This window comes from Cervus elaphus, chromosome 20 (genome assembly GCF_910594005.1).
Source record: "Cervus elaphus chromosome 20, mCerEla1.1, whole genome shotgun sequence".
NCBI lineage: Eukaryota > Metazoa > Chordata > Mammalia > Artiodactyla > Cervidae > Cervus > Cervus elaphus.
The window spans coordinates 38,984,440-39,008,597 of record NC_057834.1 but is presented as its reverse complement, the minus strand read 5'-3'; the positions used below and the strand labels follow the sequence as shown (position 1 = coordinate 39,008,597).

The 24,158-nt window shown below is 49.1% G+C and overlaps 1 protein-coding gene across 4 annotated transcripts in view; it reads right to left on the bottom strand.

The window, feature by feature from the left end:
- The window catches only part of KCNN3 (potassium calcium-activated channel subfamily N member 3), a 169,580-nt gene that overhangs the window by 9,627 nt on the left and 135,795 nt on the right, over positions 1-24,158 (bottom strand). For all 4 annotated transcript variants that reach the window (XM_043875766.1, XM_043875767.1, XM_043875768.1 and 1 more), the window contains 4 exons: positions 20,943-21,084; positions 13,303-13,413; positions 3,954-4,081; positions 3,052-3,121 (listed from right to left, as the gene is read on the bottom strand). In XM_043875766.1, the coding sequence (XP_043731701.1) occupies positions 3,052-3,121; positions 3,954-4,081; positions 13,303-13,413; positions 20,943-21,084 (451 nt within the window). The remainder of the gene's footprint in view (positions 1-3,051; positions 3,122-3,953; positions 4,082-13,302; positions 13,414-20,942; positions 21,085-24,158) is intronic.

The window sequence follows — 24,158 nt, the reverse complement described above, 5'->3', positions numbered from 1 at the left end:
GGTGGCAAAATGTGAGAAGCCAGAGGCGAGATAGGAGAAGGGGGGTTGAGAATGTAGTGATACCTTCCCAGGGTTTCCCTGGTGGCACATGGTAAAGAACCCCCCTGCCAATGCAGGAGATGTGCCAATGCAGGAGAGGTGCAGGAGATGTGGGTTCAATCCCTGCATCAGGAAGATCCCCTGGAGGAGGAAATGGCATCCCCTTCCGGTATTCTTGCATGGGAGACCTCATGAACAGAAGAGCCTGGAGGGCTACAGTCCATGGAGTTGCAGAGTCGAACATGACTGAGCAACTAAGCACGTACGCACGATACCTTCCCCCCAGGAAATTGGCTGCAGCCCCAGAAGGAATGAGGCAGCTGTGACTTCTCCAGGGCAGGACTCCACTGTGGCCCTCTCGGAGGAGAGGGTGAGTTTAGGGGTGGCAGTGCTTCCTTCAGTAATTAACATTCACAGAAGCTCCTCAAGGTGCATGTTCTTCCCAGAATGTACAAAACCTTAAATGGATTTGCCTGCAGGGGCACCCTGATGAGCTCTGGACTGAGTCTGGGCCCCTGGGTCTCTGCCCCAGCATGGCAGCTCGCCAACAAACCAAACTTGGGATGGTCTCTTTGTTCCTTGGGATCTTGGTTTCCTCATATAGATTTCTAATCAGAACTACCACGTGCAGAACCATTATAGTTTTTGGAGCATTTTCACAGATATCACCTTATCTGATCAGTTGAGCCTCAGATGTGGGGAAGGATTTTTACATCTCAATGGAAGACACTGAAGCTAGGTATAAAGAGCCCCAGCACACACACCCCTCCCAGGCCCCCAAGCTCTGCCACCCTACAAGAGAGCTCTTCCATAGAGCAAGTGTTATTTGGAGGCCACATGCTCTTTTCTTAATCTCGAGAGGACCACAGGACAGGGGTGGGAAGTGGTGAGCTGGGCGGACGAAGCACAGAGAGAAAAGGAGAGAACACCGTGTTATTATTGTCTCCCCTGTTTTGTTGCTTGGCGACAAGATGCCAGGGGGGAATGCAGACCAGTGTGAAAGATGCTAGGCTGCTGCCAGGACCTTGGCTGAGCCTCCTGGGAGGAAAGATGAAGTGTGGCGGAGTTCACACCACCCCTGCAGCCCAGCAGGCACCTTCCCTTAACCCTTTCCTCCACACTCTTTCTTTCCAGTTATTGATGGTTTAGGTTCCCCACCCAGTTTCTGTGAGCCTCTTTCCAATTCATGGAGTTTGCTTCACCCAGTCTGCTCTGCAGGGGGCCCCATCTCTGTGATAAGCAGTGACTGACATGAAGAAATGAAGGTTTGAAAGTCCAGGGTGTCCACTATTTCCAGGAGAACTCCAGCCACAGAGTGTCTTGCCAGGTGACAGAGAAGGCAGAAATATGGCTACTTGTTAAAGAAATATCTTGGGGCTTGGTGGACCATTCCTGCATCCCCCAGCATGGGTTTCCCAGCAATGTTTGCCTTACCTGACCCTCCTCCTGGCTTCAGGTGATTGGTCCGAGGGTAGACATGTGACCCAAACTGGCCAGTCAGCTCATCCCTTTTGAGAATTTAGAATTAAGACCAATAGGAGGCCAGTCAATTTGTCTTTGCCTGTGGCTAGAACTAGAACATGGACTCTGGATAGGGGCCTGCCCTGGAGACAAGGGGCATAGAAAGTTGTCAGGAGATGCGGGAGAGGAAGAGAGAGAGAACTGATGCGGGCACTTGAATACGAGAGAGAAGAGAGGGTGGGCACCTATTTCCTGGGGTGAGGTCCATTTCTAGTTAGTTCCTTTCTGAAGTCTGACCACATGCCTGCCCTGAGGTTCTGCCTGGAATGAGACTTCCTTGTATTCCTAAACACCTACATTTTTAAACCTACTTCCAAAGGGTTTCTGATACTAGAAGCCAAGAGTGTTGAGCAATGCACGCTAGACCCTGGTGAGGGGTTCCCTTCTGCATTTGGGCATCCCATTCACATCCTTGCCTCCTCCAGGCTCGCAGGAAACCTCAGTCTACCTCAGCACCCCCTGTAAAGACAAACAGGCCTGTGGGCTTCTCCCAACCCATGCCAGCCACACATTCCCTGATTAAAGTCCTCCCAAGCTTGGGAGATCCTTTCTCTGGCCTGATCCCTTCATTGAACAAGGCACTGCATGTGGCCCAGGAACTGGCAATTTCTCTGATTACACCCTCTTTTCAAAGGGGGTTTAATTTGCCTGAGGGAGTTTCTCTTGCTTACTCAGGGAATGTGTTCTGTGATGATAATTGACATCTGCTGGAATGTTCTACCAGCCTGGCCCTGGGCTATACACTTGACATACAATTTCTATCAAGAGGCAAGGAGGAGGAGGAGCTGAGGAGGGGTCAGGTCCTTTCTTCAGTGGTGCCCACACTCAGCTCTTCCAGCAGTGCAGCCTCCGCTTCTTTCACTCCAGAGATTCGCAAAAGGAGCGAGTTTCTTTACAGTATTTGCGGCAGTTCAGGGCCAGAAATGCAGAACGATTGTGGGGCTCTGAAAGGAGGGCTCTCTTCTTTGGCATCTTCGTGAGGTAGAAAGATATGCACCTCCCCCCTCCTCCTGACCGGGGGCCAGAAAAGCCGAGTCGTAAGGACTGAAGGATGCAGGAAAATGAGCTTACAATTATAACCACAAATCAGAAGGATCCTTCTAGGTGTGGCCTAGACAAGCAGCATCGCCATCATCACCGTTTGGTCTTGTCATTCTCCTTCACCCTGTGCAAACTCAGCGTCCAGCGAATCAAGCAACACACTAAACAGACTCAGCAGGCCAGTCAATCAATTCCCAGCAAAGCCTGACCTGAGCGATAGAATCGAAGAAACACATGCCAGGTTTTCAAAGTCAATAACACACACTAGTAGCTTGCAAATGTCAAGAACTTGAACTTAGATTATTTTTTAAGGAAGGAGGAAGTGGCCTTAACTTTCCTGGTCCTGCTCTGTCCAGTTTAGCCATGGCCACTTCTTCACAGCCACACCTGAGGAGATGAAAGGGCAGCGTCTGAGAACCCTTCATGGGGTCTTTGGATTCTCCCACTCACCTTGGAAAGGTCCACCAGAGTGTTGGCTTGGTCACTCAGCTTCCTCTGCTCCATCTTGACGCTCCTCAGTCTGTGGGAAAGAGTCGTAAGAGCCATACTCTTCAAGTGCATGCTGGGTTCAGCCCCACCAGCTGATTCCACATCCATGTCAATCCATCTGGTTTTGGAACCCAGCCCAGGACCACAAACATGGGTGACAACTGACCAGAATCAAGGGCTTGGCAGGTCCCCAAGTAAGCAAACTCATCTCCATGCGTGCTTGCCTCTAGTCACTATAGCTTGCCCACCACTCTCAGATCGTGTCCCAGCTTCCATGCCTTTATCAAGTCTGTGCCTTCCACCTTTAAGGTCTTATGCTCAGCCTTTCAGGGTTTCCTGAAACTTCCAGGTCAGACTAAATGTTTTCATCCTCTACTTTGAAAAATCCACTATATTTTTTAAAATGCTTAGCTTACAGAAACGGAGAAGGCAATGGCACCCCATTCCAGTACTCTTGCCTGGAAAATCCCATGGACGGTGGGCTGCCGTCTATGGGGTCACACAGAGTCGGACACGACTGAAGTGACTTAGCAGCAGCAGCAGCTTATAGAAAGCACTGATCACAATTTGTTCTGCTTCCAGTTGTAATGTGATGTATGTGTGTGTATGTAGACTCTGAGAGCTCCCTGAGGCTCTTATCTAATTTTTGCCTTCCATGGCAGCCTGTCCAATGTCTTGCTGTGGCAGGTGCAATAAATGAATAAACAGACTGATCTGGATCCAGTTCACCACCCCCTGTGCTTGTTGAGTGGAGCAGATTTCTCCCGCTCCTCTAAGTATATGAGAAGATTCCAGTGGGGCTCTGGGGCGCCCACCACTTCTCACTTGGTCGTCTGGTGGCCTGGCCTCCCTGGCTTACTCACTGGTGGATAGCCTGGAGAAACTTTCTCTGGTGCTTCCTGACTTTGGCATGGTCAATCTTCTTTAGCAGCTTCGTGTGTTTATAGATTAGCCACGTTTCCCGAAGGACATTGGCTGCAGCATTCTTGATCTGAGGAAAAGTAAAAAAGCAGGTTACTATCAGGTGAGTTTTCCTAGGTTCACATGATATTTTTTGGGGGGGGGGTCTGCCGATAGAGTCGACTTGGCAAGGAAATGAGTCTGCAATGATCTTTTTCCTTAATCAAATCGTGAACTCTTAGAAAGGATGATGAAAATTCATCTCTCATTAATCCTGTATTGGACACGGTAGACTGGAGGCTGAAGTTGAGGAGTGCCTCTTTCTCTTTCTTAATTATTTTGGGACTGCCTCTCCACTGCCGTTGCTATATTTAGATAGGCTGCCTTCCCGAGACCTGGAGGCCTGGGGTACACTTGGAATAGATAAATATGTACCACTGCTGCCCTTGGATGCAGAGTTCCATGCTCTACATGGGGTTTTTATTTAGTGTACATGGTACATTTCTTGGATTCCGAGAGTAAACAGATTTCCTATCAGCTAGAGATTGTATTTATTTTAAAATTGTTTAAAATTTAACTAAAATTTATTTTTAAAAATGTAAAGGTTACTTTCCACTTACAGTTATTACAAAATATTAGTTATATTCCCCATGTTGCCCTATATATCCCTGAGCCGGTCTTACCCTCAGTAGTCTGTATCTCCACTCCCCGGCCCCTATGTCGCCCCTCCTGCCTCCCCACTGGGGACCACTAATTTGTTCTCTTTATCTGTGAGTCTGCTTTTTTTGGTTATATTCACTAGTTTGTTGTCTTTTTTAGATTCCACGTGTAAGTGATAATCATGCGGTGTTTGTCTTTCTCTGTCTGACTTATTTCACTTCAGCTGGAGATTTTACCAGGCCTCTTTGAGGAAATCTTTCCCACCAAATGGAGCTCTAGGTATCAACAAGTCCATTATTTCCTTTCCCAAATGGCCCAAAACAGTTACACTGCAACTTTACATATAAGTATAATTGGCATAAAACTGACATCATTTCCAAGAAGGGTCTGCAAATCAGTGAAGATATTTTGGTGTGAAACCAGAGCCGCTTCCTTCCGCAGGCTGGCTCCTTCTCTGCACTGCAATCACACATTTCCACATATGACGCTGTCATCTGTTGACATGGAAACCACTGATATCATCCAGCTCACGATGGAACTGAGACATATCAATGGCATCCAGATGGCAGGGGACAAAGTTTTAATCCAAACACAGACATCTTCAGCAATTAGTAACAAGAGCAAGAGGAAACATTTCTTATTAAGCACAAGCTAAACAGATTTTTGATGAACTGTTCCCATTTCTATCAGCCACGCACATTGGCACAGGCCCACAGGCCCAGGGCCTGGAAGTAAGTAGGCCAGCCTAGTAGAAATCAGGTTACTAGCCAGAAAAGATTTTAATAAAATTGGAGAGTACAGGCCTGCTTCTTCAGACTGACATCAACAGATGGGACGTTGTTAAAATACTGAGACGTGTGGGAAGGCCCAGGAAACATTGTTTTGTAGGCTGATAACTTTTGTGTGTGTGTTTTAAAAATTTATTACGAAGGCTGGATTATATTTTTCATTGGCGCTGAAGTGATGTTCTAAAAGAACAGCTAGGTCTTCTCAGAAATGTCTAAGTGACATAAATACTGCTTTTCTGCTCAGTAAAATTCTACCATGAAAATGGTTTTAAATGACTTAATTGCCCACCTCTCGCACTTTCTTGCCTGAGAGGAAGCAGGTGGTGGTGAGTAGAAGCTGGAAACGGTGAGTGTCCAGGTGAGGAGTGGGGAGGAAGCAGAGGGGGTCATCACGGGGCTTCTGTCCAGGGGCTAGAGTGGATGTCAGCCTCCTGGCAAAAGAGGCAGCATAGAAGGGAAGGCCCTCTCTCTGTGGAGGGCATCCTCTTACCGCCCTTCTGTAGGAAGAGAGCAACTTGACAGGTGGTTTCTTCAGTTTTCCTAGGCGTATAGCCTCCAAGGAGAGCCTCCCAGAAGACTAGGAGGGAAAACCCTGCCCCAGCATTTAGGGTGACTGGCAGAGCCCCAGCTATTCAAGTCTCATCCCTGGAACACTGATAAAGGCACGGAACATCAGTGTGGATGAGCCCCTGACAATGGTCTCTGTGTTGGTGGGGAACCAGTACTGGAAATTGGAAAACCTGCAGTAAATCCTTGTTCTGCCAGTTTAGGAGTAAGTGCTTAATTATCCATAAGATGGGAAAAATAAATTCTTACCTTAAGGGTTGTTTTGAGGCCCCTAGGAGGCAATTACCATGGAGCTGATGGTGCTGAGTGAACATTTACCGGGCACCAGATTACATATGTGCAAATGCATTTAATCTTCACAACAACCCTCTCAGGCAGGTACTCATATTATCCCCATTTTACAGATGAAGAAACAGAGACACAGACCAAGACCTTAAAGTTATAAATGGCAAACTGAGTCAATGTGAATTTAAGTGTTATAGAAACTATAAAGTACCATAAAGATGTTAGTTATCATCATCTGGCCCAAATCCCCTCTGAGAATATGAGGAAATGGCAGTTTCAGAGATAGGATGTGAGGATCAGAAGCCCACAGCTAGCTAATGGCAGAGTCAAAACAAGACCCAGGTCCAAAAAAGAGCATAAGGTTTTCATGTGGTCTGAAGGAAGACCTGACAAGATGTCATCTCTACGCAAACAAAATTATTTCCTGTTTTCCAGGATCAAGGAACTGGAAAGGACATTAGATTTGTTTTTAATCATCACGGCCCTCACTTAGCAATATGACAGAACAGGGAGTCCGGGTCCTGCACTTAACTTCAGCCCAAATATAAGGTGCTAAAACCACAGCACAGCCTGGGTAGCTGAGTGAAGCAGTCACAGCATCTTTATGGGTTTGAACAGGAGGCCCCCGCGTATTCGGGAAAGCGATGTTAAATGCGAGCCTTGGTGCTGACTCTGAATTAATTGTCAGCAAACAGCCTGGCACAAAGCTAAGTAGATCAATATCTGCAAGAGAAGAAGAAATAGGCTTTTAACTGCACTGTGCTTTCCCAAGTCGACAGTAAATGCTATTATGACCAGGTTCTCCCTCCAATTCACCTGGCTGATTGCTTTGGGCATCACTGGGGTGGGAAACGTAGAGGTCGTGTGCACCTCCTGGGATTCACTGAGCGCCACAGGGTTCCCGAGCACTGTTTCAGGATGGGGGTTTGGGTACCACTGAGCTCTCCTGATGGGCAGGGGCATCAGGGCCCAAAGATACTCTTGGGGGTGAGAGTGGGTGGGTCAGGGAACTGGGAAGGTCTGGGTAAGCTTGGCCATGATCTGATGGACTCAGGAATAGTTAGAAGAGGGCTGTTTGTGCATGGAAGACTGGCTGTTCCATCCCAAATCCATAGCACATGAGCTAATTGTTTCTGTGGGTCCATTCATTCTCTCCCCAAATCTGTGTGCTTTCACTCTGATGGTGGCCAGAGAAAAGGCTCAGTGACTTATGTACTTCAGGGAGGGCTCAAAGATTGATGGGCCTGGGCAAGAAAGTTGTACAACTGAGATGTTGCATGTAGTACTGACAGCTAACATCCACTGAGTGCTTCCTATGTGCCCGCCTCTGTGCTCAACACTTTATGTTTACGTTGCTCCACTGGCCCTAGGAAAAACCTCACAAGGGGATGAATGAATGACCACCTTCACTTCGGACCCGTTGGGAAGGCTCTCTCTGAGACTCAATTTTCTTATTCATTCTTTCCCAAATCATTTACCACACCCCAAAGATGGGGCTGACACTGTTCGAGGAAGTGAGAATCCTGGGAGGCACAAACCAATAACCTTTCTGCCCTCAGGGAGCTTCTAATCCTGTGGGGCCAGCATGCCCTGTAGCTGCAGCAGAGAAGGGTGCTACAGAGTAATGTTAAGTTCTGACCTGTGAAACGGGATCGCAGGGTTGATTCAATGAGAATGTACTTCAAACACTTAGCACAGAGCCTGGCTGTCCAGCACCTTAGTACCTGGTGCCTTACTGATGCTCTTCCCCTGCAACAAATGTCAGCTTCTTCCTCCACCTCCAGCGAAAGAAAACAAAGAACATGTATGTCTGTTCCTTGAGCTCTTGGCTGTATTATACCTGTCCATGACTTGCTCTGGCCGCCTCTCTGCAGGGTAATCTGCTCCTCTGTGTTATGCGGGAGAGGGGCTGGTTGTTGCAGGAGGAACATGTGAGGCAGGAGGAGAAGCACCCTTCTTGCCTGCCTCCCCATGCTTCCAGCAGCCACAGAGTCCTGGGAGAGTAATTCCAGGAGCCCTACTGGTGGGTCCCCCAGAGAAGAAATACTAGCATGCCCACAATGCTGCCAGAACTCCATCCCAGGGTGAGGGTGTTTGCTCCTGGAGGATGGAGAAGGGGGGAAAGGAGGAAGGGAGGAGGGCAGATCAGGCCTGGCAAGAAGGTGTGACTTGGACAACTTCAAGAAGTTCTAGAGGTTGAATGTAGATGAATAAACCTGAAGGGATGGTAATATCACAGTCTGAGAGCCCTCGGGTCAGGCCTGTCTTCAGACGCTCCACTGAAGTTGTCTGTCATGCCCGGACATCCCCTCTTCTCCATCCGCCACCCTGACTCTCCAGCCCACAACCACACTAGCTGCTGGCTTCCTGCGGCCGCCATCTCTCTCCTTTCCCTCCTTACACTGTCCCTCCTTCCTCCCCCATCTTGTTCCACATTCCCTTTTCAGGCTCCTCCGCCTGCCTCGCTCAGAAGCTCTCGCTGAATAAGAAATGGGGGCTCCTGTGGCTGGCAGGACACTGGGGCTGGGAGCAGGCAGGGCTGTGCTTCCACGTTGGAAGCTGGCGTCTGGTCTTCCCCCAGAGCAACATGGTCCTGAATCTGTGGATTCAGGAGGCTAGTTCCATAATGCTATTAATGTGATGCTCGGCTTTTTTGGAGGTAAACTGGCTTTTTCTTCCAGCAGACCTGGGACCCTCACCACTATTCTGAATTCCAAGGAACTAACTGTTCTGGGAAACCCACTGGGTTATGGCTGGAGAGCTGCCTACCAGCCTGAGAACAAACGGCAGCCCTGGCTGGGACCCAACTCACTGCATATGGCTGGGAGGCCCCTCGCCTATCTCTGGGCCTGAGAGGCTCATCCCTAAGAACCTTTCAGCTCAAAAACTCAATGTTCCTATGACTATTGTTAAAGAAAAACTGTACCCAATCTGTCTGAGACAGAACTTTAGTGGGTGATATAATTTATAATTCCCTTCTGGGGACAATTAGCATCCCTGATAACTGCTCAATTGATTATCTGACAAATTCGTAAAAGATTAAGACCTGTTCTGGGAATCTACTTGTGGGTCCTACCAGCTGTCAGCCAGGAATCTAGTGTCCTTTAGCTAGATTTTCTGTACCCAGTATAACAATGACTACTATTGTTTCTTCCAATAAAAGACCCCTTCTATGAGTAAACCTTTGAATTAGCCTGCTGGAAAAAAAACATTTTTTTCCCCAGCAGGATTGTGACAAAACTTTGACACGTGCTTGTAATTAAAGAAAAGTTTTCTTTAGCACTGATCAGTAGGTTCTGGGAGGCTAAGAAAGGTTTTTGAGCAGGTTGGTGGCATGTGCAGAGCTAAGTCTCAGCATCTAAGAAGAGTCACAAGGATAAAGTACAGGATGACTTGGGCAAGGGAGGTCCAGGTGAGGTGAGAAGGTAGCAAGCAACTGAAATGGCACAAGATTGAGATGGTGGCTTGAAGTATGGTGGGCAGAGGACCTGGAGAGGCTGGTTTGGCCAGGTGGAATCAGACTCCGAAGCTGTTTGGAGCCCTGTGGGTACCAGGGCAGAGAGGAGTCAGAGATGCTGCTAAATTTTCAGACCTGGAGACTGAAAGAATGATGATGTCATTAATAGGGATGTCAGGAAAAGACACTAATGTTAGGAAGATACAGGTTTGGTTTTTGTCTTACCCATTGATTGCAGGGGGAAATGAACTTGGATGAAGTATTTGAGGCAGGAACCCTTCATGGAAAGAATGAAGAGATAACAGTCCTCAGCCAGTGGCAGCACACCACGGAGGTATCTGCAGATTTGATGTGGAGAGTGGGCGTGGCAAACAGAACATCTCCTGGTACCTCTTAAGCCAAGTGTGTACATGGGCAGCTACCTTGCTCTTTAGAAAGGAGAGGTGCTCTTTGAGGACAGGCAGTAAGTATGAGGGCAGGGACTATCTCCTATTCATCTCGGTGTCCCCAGAACACAGGGTGTGGTATCCAGCTGCAATGGATGTGTTTCATTGCATAAAGTAGAGACACAGGGATGTGTAGTGTTGCATGGGAGAAAAGATGAGGATCTAGTATCTTTTTTATAGTCTCTCTGTGTGTAATTTACATATATATTATCTAGTAGCCCAGAGTTTAGCAGTAAATTGTAATTCGAGATTAACAATGGCAGTAACACTGCCAAGTCCATGTGGGAAGATCTGACTGCATTAAATACAGAAATGATGTTGCCGCCAGGGTCGACAAGTTATACAAGTGAGAGAAGAAAAGTCACGTGACTCAGAAAACCAGAAACTTAGTTTGGACCCTGTGCTATCAGACCACCACCCTACCTGCCCCTGCCTCCCTGGGAAATAAATGAATAAAAATAGTGTGACTCCAATGGTAAAGGGTGGGCTGAAGACTTTATTACCAATAAAGACTAGAACAATTTGAATATTTTAATGATTAATGGGTTAGAATTCCTCTTTTTCGTTTTTTGCTTAGATGTTTGAAGAATTAAGGCTGTGTGTACTTGTAAGAGATGGCTTTTATCTGTTAAATCTGCTAATTGTCCACTCCTGGGAGGTTTGTAATTATGCGCCAATGAGCTCCTCCCACAATCAGATCTTTCTCTGTGAATTCACTGAGATCTTATGAGTAGACTAAGCTTAGCATCTGTTTGACCCATGAGCCAGTCCGTCTGGACACAGAGGGCCATTTGGAGAAGATGGAGGATGGATGAGGCATCACCAGGGAAAGGAAGGCTTCTCTGAGGCCAGGTGAAGGGGAACTAAAGCCAGAGCAGGCCAAGCTCACAGCCAGTGTCCTTTCAGTCAAGGTTATGTAAAAGAACCTTTCCAGTCCTGCCAGTTTTGAGAATCCTCTCTGTGTCAGAACCATCCCTTTCGTGTTGGTTGTTTCTCTGGGAAAGAGATATTAGACATTAAAGGAACGTTTCAACAGATTTAAGTGTTCTCAGACAAGTGAGATGTTATTCGATTAAAAAGGTGCCTTGTACTCATAGATGGGCAACAAATATTTGTTGATTTGGTTTTCAGTCCTACTTTTCAAAAAGTATATTTGAGAAGGATTTTAGAGAATATGTTTGAAAGAAAGACTGAAATTAGCCACCACAACCTCATCTTCTACAATCATAGTGCAGAAAAATTGTTTATTTTCTTGTCATAGGAGGGAGCTGGCTTTCTTCAACTTTATTTTCCTCTAGTGTCTGATTCAAAGGGTGAAAAATGAAGAGGACAAAGGAATAACGTGAAATACAAAGTATATCCTTGGTTTCAAAAGCAAATAGAATAAACAGAGAGGCTGTTAATGTCTGTGCTCTAAGAAACAGCTTCTGAGAAGGTTTTGGGGGCCAAATACCCTTGTCCTTGACTCCCGCACTACATGTTCCAGGAGAATAGAGGGAAATATATTTGCGGCTCAGACAGTAAAGAATCTGCCTGCAATGCAGAAGACCTGGGTTCGATCCCTGGCTCGGGAAGATCCCCTGGAGAAGGAAATGGCTACCCACTCCAGTATGCTTGCCTGGAGAATTCCATGGACAGAGGAGTCTCGCAGGCTATAGTCCCTGGGGTAGCAAAGAGTCAGACACCACTGATTATTTTTTTCCCCAATAACTTTGATAATTTGCTCAGTGCCTAGCATGACTTCTACATGCACAGTAGGGGGCTGAAGGAAAGCAGCTGGGCTGTAGGGCCTTGGAGGGAACCCGGCTGGCCAGCCACGGGTACAGCCCTCAATGCTGCCATCTTGACGCTACAGATTGAGCTTTCTTTTGTACCACAGACAGCTCAGTGCCGTAATGCGCCATACATAACCATCTGTATGTCAACCACAGAAGGATATCTGCCTGTACGTTTTCTTCTTAACATCTTTAAAAAGGCTTGTTAAAGAATCCAATACATGTAATCAAAGACCAAACAATCAAACACCATAAAGAATTCTGCTGAGAAACTGGAGAGGCCTTGGCAACTTCCCCCTCCCCCACTGCCTCCCTCCCGAGCACACCCCCCCTCGGTCACTCTCCCTCTCTTTTTTTCCTCCCTTCCTGGCTTTGTCTCTATTTCGAACACATTTTTACTGTGCCACAACATTCATCACTGAATATTTTCTCCAGCTTTCAAAAACCCCAATCAAAATCTGGCTGCCCATGGGTCTCCCAGCCCCACTTTAATCCTAAATGAGAAAGACTTGCTAGGGTGGCCAAGACCCCAGCACAGGTTTTTGCTCCTCTCTCACTTCGGAAAGAGGAGAGTTTTTGCAGGAAATCATATTCCTGACCTTCGTTCAGCCTGCAGCTCTAAAGAATTTTCCATAAAAGCTGTCATTAAATAAACAGCTCCTGCCTTGCTCATTTGGCCTGCTCTTATCCTGGAAGGCTTGCTTCTGTCTCTTCTAAAGGGGCCTTTTCTTTTCTGACAATCCAGTGGGATGTCAGATTTTTAGCAGCTAAATGATCTCCCCCATTCCTGCTTAATCAGCTTTTAACCCTCCTTACCCACTTCCCTAAGGACACAAGGGAGAAACACTATTTGGAAAACCCAAAAGGGGAAAATTGGATGATGATATTTTGATGAACATTATTTAGGAGTGATTGTCTGTAATGATTTTTTTTTAGGGGTTGAATTTAGATACATTTCCAATATCATTTTAAAGACTTTCTACTGCCCTTGCTAATGAGAATCATGAAAATATTTAAGCAGAAACCAAAACATCTCATGCTGGGTGATTTACTTGGTACCATTAGGCAAGGGAGTAGGTTACATCATTGTAGGCTATAGATTTAATTATCAGGGAAATTATTTGGTTGCCTGAACCATGTACAGTGATTTAAGAAAAGACAGGAGCCTGCAGCGTTGAGGCATTGTGGCCATTCTGCACCAGCTGTTTGCATGTGTCTGGGGCTCCCTCAACCCTCCACTGAAAGGTGCAGCCCTAACCTGTTGTGGCTACTTTCTGACTAGCTCCTAGGTGGGTCTTAGGTCTGCCTTTAAGACATGGACAGTGGTGTTTTACCCGTTTGGTGAGCTGAGTGTCCATCATGAAGTTGTGAACATGCTTCTCCGCTTTGGTGAGTTCCAGCTTCCGGGCCACCACGGCCACCACCAGGGCAGTGCAGCCAGCACCCTGTGGGGGGCAAGAGGACCGGGGAGAGAGCACATCATTAATGAAGCAGGGCTCACGCATAAGACTCCATGTACCCCGGGCCCACTGAGGGGTTCTGGTAGTGGGGTGGAGACCTGAGCTCTGGCTAGTCAAGGCTAAGTCCCAAAACCCAGCAAGACCCTGATCCCCACACCCACGAAGGTGTTGACCTCTGGGACATGAGCCTTCCTAGAGCTGGCCACTTCCTCATGGAGCAGGGTACTCGATGGGGCTGAGGCTTGGGGTCATATAAAATACTGAACAATCACTCGGTCACCTGCCAAGCTAAGCAGGGAAGACAGAAAATCCAGCACACACGCTCCCTCTTCCTCACCCATACCCCAGCCCCACTGCCAGTCTAGAGCAGGGTGGGCTGGGGAGGGCAGGAGGAAAGACAGCCAGCCATGCAGTCTGGATGGATCATCTGCTGGCGGAGGACAGTTTTCCTGAAAAGAATCTAATGAAGAGGCAAAGCATCTCCCCTCCCCCGAGACTGCTTTCCAGGGCAACCCCGGTTGGATAGAGTCTATGTGCTCAATGACTGCGCTTGCTCCTCGGTTGGGTCTTTTCACAGGAGTTCTAGCCTATGACTCAGCACAAGATATCAGTTCCTTCTTATTTTCACCAGGAGGCTCCAAAATTCACCATCTTGCAGAGATTTTAAAGATACCTGCCTCAACCCGGGATTTTAAAGGAATGTGCAGAAGGTGCTCAGTATTTTCCAGAGCAGTGTTCCCACTCTGCTCTGGAAGGTCTATTCCAGGGGAGCCCAGGGAGGGAGAATAAAAGAGGCAGGTTCCTGAAGACACACTTTCTCTCTCCTAATCCTCTGGGCACATGCTTGACTGTCTGAGAAATGAGCAGAAAGGGACTCATCCCAATATTCTCCTGAAGGACCTTGAAGTCCTCTTCTCTGTGCATCTTGACTTGGGGGACAGGGTGGGGGGTGCTGGGGATGGCAAGAGAGAACTGCTCCTGCCCTGCTTCTCCTGCAGGCAGCAGTGATAGCCCTACTCTGGCCTGGTTCCTGGAAGAGAGCACATGCCTCTTGGGGACCATTGCCTTTCTCCTGCACGTGGGGCCCTGCACCGCCCTGACCTCTACTCATGGAAAGATGATGAGTTCAGGAAAGTCAGCAGTCTGACGCTCTAGACGCCAAACGGTAATTATAGGTGCCACAGAGTTCAATTTAGCAATTGAAGTCCCAGGATTCAAGGAATCCATCAAGAACCTTTAGGACTCATGCAGTCTAACAGAATGTGTAGGAAGTCATAAAGACTGTTTTCAAAGGTACTATCATCTGTATCAGAGTTGGGCAGCATGCATGTGACAGATCAGTCCCCTACTCTCTCCCTCATAATCGCTTTCTTTCCTTTGCCACAGATCGGCAAAGGCTAGCCGGTGTGAGGTTTTGGCAAAGCTGAAGTTGGCAATATTTTTCCCTAGCTTTTTTAGAAGGGTTCTCATGAAAACAATCTCCTGTTTCTTGGTACATTTGGTCAGCGACCCATTTCTAGCACAACAAACTGAAAAGAACGGAGTCTGTGTGAACCTTCCTTTTTCTGACCTCATTTTCCTTTCTTGTTCAGGGACAGCCCTGTTTTCTTGGCATCAGTGACTTGCAGGAGACTCTGTGCCCAGTTTTCAAAGGATAGGTATGGGCAGTTGGACAGCCTGGTCTATAGGTGTCATCAATTGAGCCAGGCTTCTAAAAGCAAAAAATAGCTTAAAAAGCTCTTCTAGCGGGAAGATGTGTGATCCATTTCCCCTCAACCAGACCAAGTATATAATCCCCCTCTTTTGTATGGAGTTCCAAAAGTACTTTGGGCTAAACGCCCAAAAAGAGGGATATATCATAGTGTTAAAAACAGAACATCAGATGTAGAGGGTTCTCCCCTGACTCCAGGCTCCCTCATCTCCCCGGGTCCAGGGAAACTCTACTTAAATCATCCCTGAGAGCTGGGGGAAGAATTAGCCTGAAGGAGTCTCCTTGCTTGTCTTGCCGCTTGGGGAATTTCATTAAAGCAATCAACCATCCACAATCCCAAAGTTTCAGGTGCTAGATGGATTGCTCCATGGTTCCTGCCATGGCTCACAACCAAGCCTGCTGAATGCAGAGGGGTTCTAAAGAGAAGCTGCTGCTGCTAAGTTGCTTCAGCGGGGTCCGACTCTGTGCGACCCCACAGACGGCAGCCCACCAGGCTCCGCCGTCCCCGGGATTCTCCAGGCAAGAACACTGGAGTGGGCAAAGAGAAGCTAGAGTGTTCTAATTAAGGAACCACCTATCTTATATGATTAAGACACATTTCTGCATGGAGGCAGGAGGTTGGACTAGATGACATTTCTCAGTTTCCTTCAACTTAAAGAGGTCAAGACTTCCTTGTGGGTATTTCCCAGAAGGATGCTTTGTTCTTAACCCCTAATTCTAACTCAAATAGATAGCAGTAGATACTTTCAACTTCACTTTTCTTTTAGAAAAATCCATCATCTGGATGGATTAGGGAAGTAGCCAATGATGAAACCTAATCTGGTTATTCCCATTAAGAGGCAACCTTGCAAAGATGGGGTCAGACACCAGCAACCTTCAGAAAGTGGTGTGCCAGGTGCTGGAATCCAGACTGGTCCTCTCCTGTGTGTGAGAGAGAGAAAGGAAGAGAGGGAGGGAGGAAGGGAGAGAGAGAAGGAAGAAGGAAGGAAGGAAGGGAAGATGTAGAGAGAGAGAGAGTTGGGGCAGAAACTGAGATAGGCAACAAGTTGTGCTGCTTCCTCAACAGCATGGGACAGAGAGCAGAAGAGGAAAGGAAGAAGTGAAAATAGGAAAGAAAATAGAAAGGAATAGGGAAGAGGGATGGGCTCATGGGAATTGGGTGAAAGGCAGGAAGAACAAGGAGCCTAAGACTTGGGTCAGAAGTTAATGGTCAACTTTGGCTCTTTAGAGGAAATGAAGGAAATAAAGACAGCAGGATCCCCTCCCACCTCCTGCTGTCTTTACTTTTAAGTGGTATAATGATTACTTCAGACTTCCCTGATAGCTCACTCTAGTATTCTTGGGTTTCCCTTGAGGCTCAGCTGGTAAAGAATCCACCTGCAATGCGGGAGACCTGGGTTCGATCCATGGGTTGGGAAGATCCCCTGGAGAAGGGAAAGGCTACCCACTCCAGTATTCTGGCCTGGAGAATTCCATGGACTATACAGTCCATGGGGTCGGAAAGAGTCAGACACGACTGAGCGGCGACTTTCACTTTCACTTCACTTCACTTTCAATGATTACTTCTGCTTTATTTGGGGACAATGGGCCTTTTTACTTAGGTGAGTTTATCAGCCCAATAGGGCCATGTTAACAGTTTAAGAAGGCTCATGTCATGTGGCAGGGATGTGGGTTGATTTTAAGAGACAATTGCCAAGGCCTTGGCTGATTTGGGCATGTGAGCACTCCTGCTGTCCTAGCTGTCCTCACGTGGAATCTCAGAAATGGCTGGTGGGCAAAGGGGGAAATTTGAGGCGAGGACAGAGTGGGAACAAAGAGGGTAAGCAGCTGCTGGTGTGACTTCCACTGGATCAGACTGTGGAGCAAATCCATGACTCAGATTTTTGCCTTCAGATGTGCCAAGTCCTGAATACTGGTCAACACCAACTGGATTCCCTGGATCTTCTCTATCCAACACTATTTCCATGGGAGAGTGGTGGGAGGGGACAGGGTCCTCTAATGAGGTCGTACTTTCCAAGGTACATAGTGAGCAGGAGCGCGGGAGTGAACAGAGAAAGGAGTGGCTGGCCTGGGGTCAACACGCCTAACTCATCCATAGATTTGGACCCAAACCAGAGACCCAGTCTCCTTCACACTGGTCCTCCTACTTCTTGTTTCCAAGAAACATTTTCCAGCTGGAAAACCTTAGACTCTCGAAAAATAAGTATCCCAAGGGGAAGAGTATGAGGTGTTCTTAACTAAAGAAGCATAAAATAAAATAAAACATAAATGAAAGTGACAAATGGAGGAGGGAAGCCTGGAGGATTTACAGTTGGATTCTGTTTCTGCAACAGATTCCATGTAACAACTAAAATAACATCAATTGGTTTGAAACCAAGGTGTTTCAGGGAGAAGCTCATCTTCTAAAACTGACATTAACCAGATGTCTTGCTGAGCCCTCTACTTTACCTCCTCCCCAAATGACTCAATTTGTGCCACCTTTTACTTCATCATCCCTTTCCTTTTGCAGTTCAAAGAAGCCTCTTGCATGAAATCTTAGGGGAAAAGCTCAGTGTCCCCAGCACATATCTTGGAATCTTTTGTCTGTCTGTCCCTAACTCCTAAAGGGTCCACAGAGTGGGGCCAGCTCTGTCGTTCAGTTGCTCAGTCGTGTCCGATGCTTTGCAACCCCATGAACTGCAGCATGCCAGGTTTCCGGGTCCTTCACCATCACTCAGAGATTGCTCAAACTCGTGTCCATTGAATCGGTGATGCCATACAATCATCTCATCCTCCGTCGTCCCCTTCTCCTCTTGCCTTCAATCTTTCCCTGCATCAGGGTCTTTCCTGATGAGTCCAGCTTTAGAAAATATATATTGAAATGGGATTCCTACCAATCAGTCTTGGGGTCCCAAAAGTCTTCCAGATGCCTGCAGAACCAGAAAGCCTTCTTTTTTTTTTTTTTTTCCCAGAAAGCCTTCTGAGGCCCATTCTGGATACTAAATATTGTCAGCTTTCTCTCTGCCTTATAACTGTCATCATAAAATTCTTTATGGAAAGATGCTGGACTTTGATATATCTGCTTTAGTGGGTGAAATCTCTCAAACACACCAGGCCTGTGCCAACAATGTCAAGTTGTTCAGACAATTATATACCCTGCTTAATGGTTGATAATTACACCGTTACTGGGATTGCCAAGAGAAAACAATGATTAAGACTATTTACAGCCTGCACACACAAATTCTTCCTTTCCCTTCCCACTAGGCCTTGCCTTGGCCTGCGTGGTGTCCATGGTAACCAAACAGGAAGCCCTACCTTTCGTAAAGGCACTTGCAATAATAATCAGGAGAGGTACAAAGTGTTGGGAGACTGGGGGATGGGAGGAAGGGATTCTCAGCCATGTGAAACCCTGGAAAGGAGTGACTCAGCTAGAAAAGTACCATTTGTAAGAAAAAAAAAAATGCCACCAGGTTTCCCCACTGTGGCTGACCCCAGAGGGAGGCAGCTAATTTTAATTTGGGTAAAAACACAAGTGGAGGGAAGCTCCCTGTCCCTGTGTATAGATAGGTATCTATGCAGCAGGGTTGATGCAGAAAGAGAAGATGAAAGGCAGGTGCTGTATTTTTAATACAGGGGGTGGGTATGAGTTCCTCCTCAACCATTTATTCTTTCCACTTTGATCACACCTTTCTCCTCAAGGAACAAACACTTTCTTCCAAGCAGCTGTTGAAGCCCCTGGAGCAAAAGTGGGTGTGAAGACCACACCCCAGGAAAAGGCAGGGAGGGACCAGGGTCCGGCTGGCCCACTGCCCAGCTATGCCGGAGCAGAAGCCCAGAGATGCGGGAGTTAGGAAGCCAGGGAAATGATGGCTCCCAGGCTCTGGCTTCTTGGCCGGGGCACAGCGCCATGCTGAGAGGGAGAATGGTTGGTATTTAAAAATAACGGCGGCTCCCAGCAGGGCCGTTCACCTATCAGCAGCTGGGCTCCGTGCAGGCCAGACCGAGAGCCTGTTCTGAGGCACATAGCTGGCGCCCCAGGAGCAGCTCTGAGACAGGAAAGCTTTGGTCTTCGGGCGGCATTTCATTCTTTTCTGGGAGGAAGACTCATTCCCTGGTTTCCTGGTGACAGCTGGAGCTGTGCCAGGCAGACTCCTACCAACCCACGAGAGGTATTTGTTCTGAGCCCTTACACTTACCCATGGTTTATCCCAAGCCCGGCGCTAAGCCGCCTGTCATTAACTCCTGCCCAGGACCCACTAATAAGTGCCTGCCTTGGGTTTCAGTCAGAAAAGGAGAGGACGGCGTCCAGTCCTGACGCGGCAACGCCGGAGCCCTCCTGCCCCGCAGCCCAGGCCTCCGACCCCACGGCCTCCGCTGCTCTGAGCAACTGGCAGCTGTCAGTCCCAGGAGGCCTCCAGGCTAGTGAGGAGCTAAACCCCCGCCCACTGCGGGATGGAGTCATTTCCCTTCCAGAAGGAGGGTCTTTTGTTTCCTCCTGGAGAAATGGGGGTGATGGCTGAAATTTGAGGGAGCCCTGGAAGGATTTTGATGACAGGGGTGCAGAGAGGACTCCTCGGGGTGGGCTGCAGTGACCCACCAGTGAGACCTAGGAATAAGCTTTGGGCCTCCTGTCCGCCCCCTCCCCCCCAACATCCCCACCAACACCTCCCCACCCCGCTCCAACACACAGCCTCAGATTCCTGCATCTTCTCTGACCCTGAGTTTCCTCTTCTGAAAAGAGGACCCTGCGTGTTTACTCTATGCTCTGGGAAGGAGGTCAAAGGGCCCGGTTGTCTGTCCTGATCAGAAAGCTAGGAGAGCAGCGAGAAGCCCTCATCCCAACGGCCGGTGAAGGAGCAGTGGGGGTAGGGACGCTGAGGACTTGCCAGCCGTGAAGGCGGGTGCAGCTCCCTGTTGCTGACAGAGCGTGGTAACATAAAGCACTGCAGTCTATCCCCATCACCAGCCAGGGAGGAGGGCGGAGCAGGCCTCCCGTCTGCACTTTGTACTGGAGAATGCTGAGGTCCAGCAGGCTAAGTGCCCTGCCTGGGTCCACACTGAGGTCCAGCTACGGGCATTCAGACTCTGGTCTGAAACTCCCTACCCACTGCCCTCCCATACTCCATACTGTGCGGCCATGTGATGGGCACGAGTGTGTGTCAGGCTGGGGATGGCAGGGCGATGGGGCAGAAAAATACACCTTGGGAGGAGGCAGCACAGCTGCTGGGCACCTGGGGAGGGATGGGGATGCTGTCACAGGCTAGCCGGGTGCCAGCACTGGGAGGGAACCGGCACTCGGAGCCCAGCGCCGCAACAGTTAGACACAGAAGCCAAGAGTTGGCCCAGGGCCATGTCATCAAACTGGGACTGAACCAGTGGCCAACCCAGGCTAGGACCTAGGTCTCTCATGGTCGGCTCAGAGCACTTGCCGCCGTGAGTTCTAGCTATACTTTATCAGATGTGACGCCAAGGTCTGTGGGGCCCAGGGGACAGGAAAGAAGACAATTAACTGCAGGCGCTGATGGGAGTGGAGGGTAACACTCGTGGCCAGCTTCACCCAGCCCATTTCTAGGGGTCTGTGAGGAGACCGTTAACTGTTCAGGAACCAGGACCTCTTCCTATCTCAGACAAGGAAATGAAAAAGCGAGAAGCCGTACAGATGTCACATCTGTCTTTCTACGTGCACAGACACACATGCTGGCCCGTTAACTAGCAGCTGGCCCCGCGCCCAGACAAGGAAGGCCCCCTGCGCCTGCCATAAAGGGATCGCTCCTAGCGGCGTTCTGCGGGTGGGGAAGGGTAATGGGCGGCGGCAGGTACTCACCATGATGCCCGTGAGCAGACAGACACCTTTCCCACAGTACGTGTGGGGCACCATGTCCCCATAACCAATGGAAAGGAATGTGATAGAGATGAGCCACATGGCACCCAGAAAGTTACTAGTTACATCCTGCTGGTCATGGTACCTGCCGGGGGAGGGGGGAAGACAGGAGTTAGTCAGTGCAGCTGCCATTCCGGGGTTCTGGGGACATCTGGACAAAGAAGGGCATTTTGCTGAGGCAGAGAGAGCAGCGATAGCGGCACCCAGATCTCTCCAGGAGACGGAAGCTGCTGAGGCTCTGCCCACCCAGGTCCTGCCTGCAGCTCTCTGTCCATCCCCCCACCCCAACCCCCCACCACGAGCTTGGTCCCGGCGGTAAAATGTTTTGTCATGATTTGCACCATATTGCAGACGTCCTTTTTGGTAAAATAGCTTTGGATGAAATCATGCAGTAATAAAATTTAGATTTTCCCTTCCAAGCTGACAGTCTAAATGTATGTGGATGTGATTAATCTGAAATCACAAGCTCCTGAACAGGGAAAATGTCAAAAAAATCACCAAATGCATTTAGCAATTTCCCGTAAGGAGGTTGATGGAGCCCAAAGACTGGCACCTCCCTGGTGTCTGGAGGGAGGCTGCGGCAGCTGGGGTTCTCTCGGACCTGTTTCCAGGGAAGTTTCCAGAGTCTCCGCGGAAGCATGGCCTCCTCTTCTGAGCTGGATGGAGGCTCGTGGCCGTCCTGCCCTGGGAGGAACTAGCTGGAAACACATCCCCACCATTCCCTCTGCCCGATACCCATTCCACCCCATCCCTTCATCCCCAAACACCAAGGCCCGCTGTGCGCCAGGATCTGTGTCAAGTACTGAAACAGAAAGATGAATAGGATATAGGCTCTGCCCTTAGGCTTCTCAACCCAGGGGAAGGGCCCACTTTAAGCATGTAGACATTTGAGGAAGAGTAAGGACGAGGCACCTGGAGGGCCAGAGTGAAAGGACAATGACCTTGACCCCAATGTAGGAGGGTTGGTGAGAGGCTGGAGCTTCCCAGGCAGGCCGGGGGAAGGGTGTTCTGGGCAGAGGGCATAGTACCTTTACGAAAAGCTAGGGCCCAACGTGAGTGTAGCAGGTAGGCCTGGCTGTACCTGGGGTGGCAGGGCAGATGAATGAAGGTGGGTGTTTTTCTCAAAATGTTCTCTAACAGGATAAGCCTGAATGACACAGACATCACTCCTGGATAAACTCTTACCATCAGCCTCTTGGAGGCCACTGGATGGGAAAAGTGAGATATGGCCAGGGAGACCAAACCATCCTGGTTGGATAGAGCCGAAAGTCATTTAGGAGCCTTAATCCACAGAACTGAGTCACCAACAAGGCTTACATGACAAGCTTGGGACAGGGCTGAGTACAGGAGACCCTCAGAGAGTATCCGCTGCCACGTCAGCACTCTCCACGTCCCCCACACGGCCTGGCGCCCAGTGGGCAACTGGCAAATGTTCTTCTTTCCCTTACCCCCACCCCAAGTCAGGTGTGCTGAAAAGGCTGCCGATACAGATGCATCTGGAGATGAGCCTAAAAGCCGGGAGAAGTCTGACAGTGAGAGAGGAGGTGGAGGGCATGTGAGTGGTGAAAGCACAGTAATATGGATTTCATTTATTGACTCATGGGGCTTCCCAGGTGGCGCTAGTGGTAAAGAACCCGCCTCCCAATGCAGGAGACACAGCTTCGATCCCTGGGTCGGGAAGATCCTCTGGAGGAGGGCATGGCAACCCACTTTGGTATCCTTGCCTGGAAAATTCTATGGACAGAGGAGCCTGGCAGGCTACAGTCCATGAGGTTGCAAAGAGTTGGTTGAAGCTACTTAGCACATTTATGGACTCACACTGTATTAGTGGGAGCCACACAGTACAACCTACCCCGTGGCTAGTATTTTGTATACAAACACTCTAATTCTCACAACATCTTGTAATGTATTTTTACAGGTAAGCAACTGGAAGCATACAGACATTGAGTGACTTGCCCCAAAACACACAGTACGTAACCAAAGTAAAGCCCATGCTCTTTTCACTCTTCCCTCAGCCCCAGAGAGGTGGAAACGACTGCTGTGTGCGTGGGGGAAGGATAAGGAAGTTTTACCAACATGAGGACACCAGGGTTCCAGTAGCAGGTGATGAGGTAACCGTGGAGACAAAGGGTCTGATTTGGGAAGGCCTTGAATTCCAGGGTAAGAGGCTTGGATTTGGTCTTAGAGGCTTTGGAAATGATTCCAGGTCCTTGAGCAGCTGAATGACAAGATGACATGGCCCACTGGGATGAGTGGTCTGTGGGTGGTGAACAGGATGTTTAAAAAGATGCAGCCCTGGGGTGGACTAGCCAGGTGGGGAGCAAATGGCAAAGCCAGGATGGAGGTGCAAGTGGCAGCCTTCATTGCACACCTGAGCCTGGCCTGAGCAGACCCCGGTGAGCACATTATTAGGGGGCTGTTCAGCCCCAACTTGAGGCCTCTACCAGCAGTCAGAGGAGGGTGATTTTAGCCTTTCATAGCTGTGCGCATGAGAGCATGCCCAGAACTCCAGGGGGATACCTGAAGAGCAGACATCCCCTCCCCAAAGCTCAGCTGAGAAGATGCTTTCCCTCCCCTCCCCTACCTGCTCTGCTGGCTCCCCCGTGACACTCTGCTGCTACCCTAAGGGCACCCTGGCTGCCTACTCCTCCCAGTTGGCCTCATCTCCCCAGGGCTAGGCCTGCGTCTGCTCACCTGGCTATACGCGAGTGGCATAGGCTGATGGTGTCCAAATCTGATCCCCAGGATGGAGTGTGGCCTGCCCCAGTGCTCCAGCCCCATCCCAGGTCTCACGTGGCGTTGGACGGGCAGCCACTCTTTCCCTCCCATTCTCCAGAGCCCTGGGGCTCTGCCAGGCCCTCGGGCTGATGTAGTCCCCTCCACTCACAGCCTGCTGCTCTTTGGCTGGGAAGAACGGTGGCGACCCTGGCTCTCAGGGCCTGTGCTGAGGTGTTGGTGGGGCCTCCTTCCTTCCAGGGATGCACTTTGGAGGCTGTGAAGTGGCAAGACTCAGTGACAGATTGAATGTAGGGGCATAGAAGGGTGAAGACTTAAAGATGGCTCCACGCCACAAGCCAGCAACGTGCAAACGTGTTGCAGAGTCAGAGTCTTCCGTTCATCAGACATTTCCTGGAATGGGTCAGGTCTGAGGATGGTGAC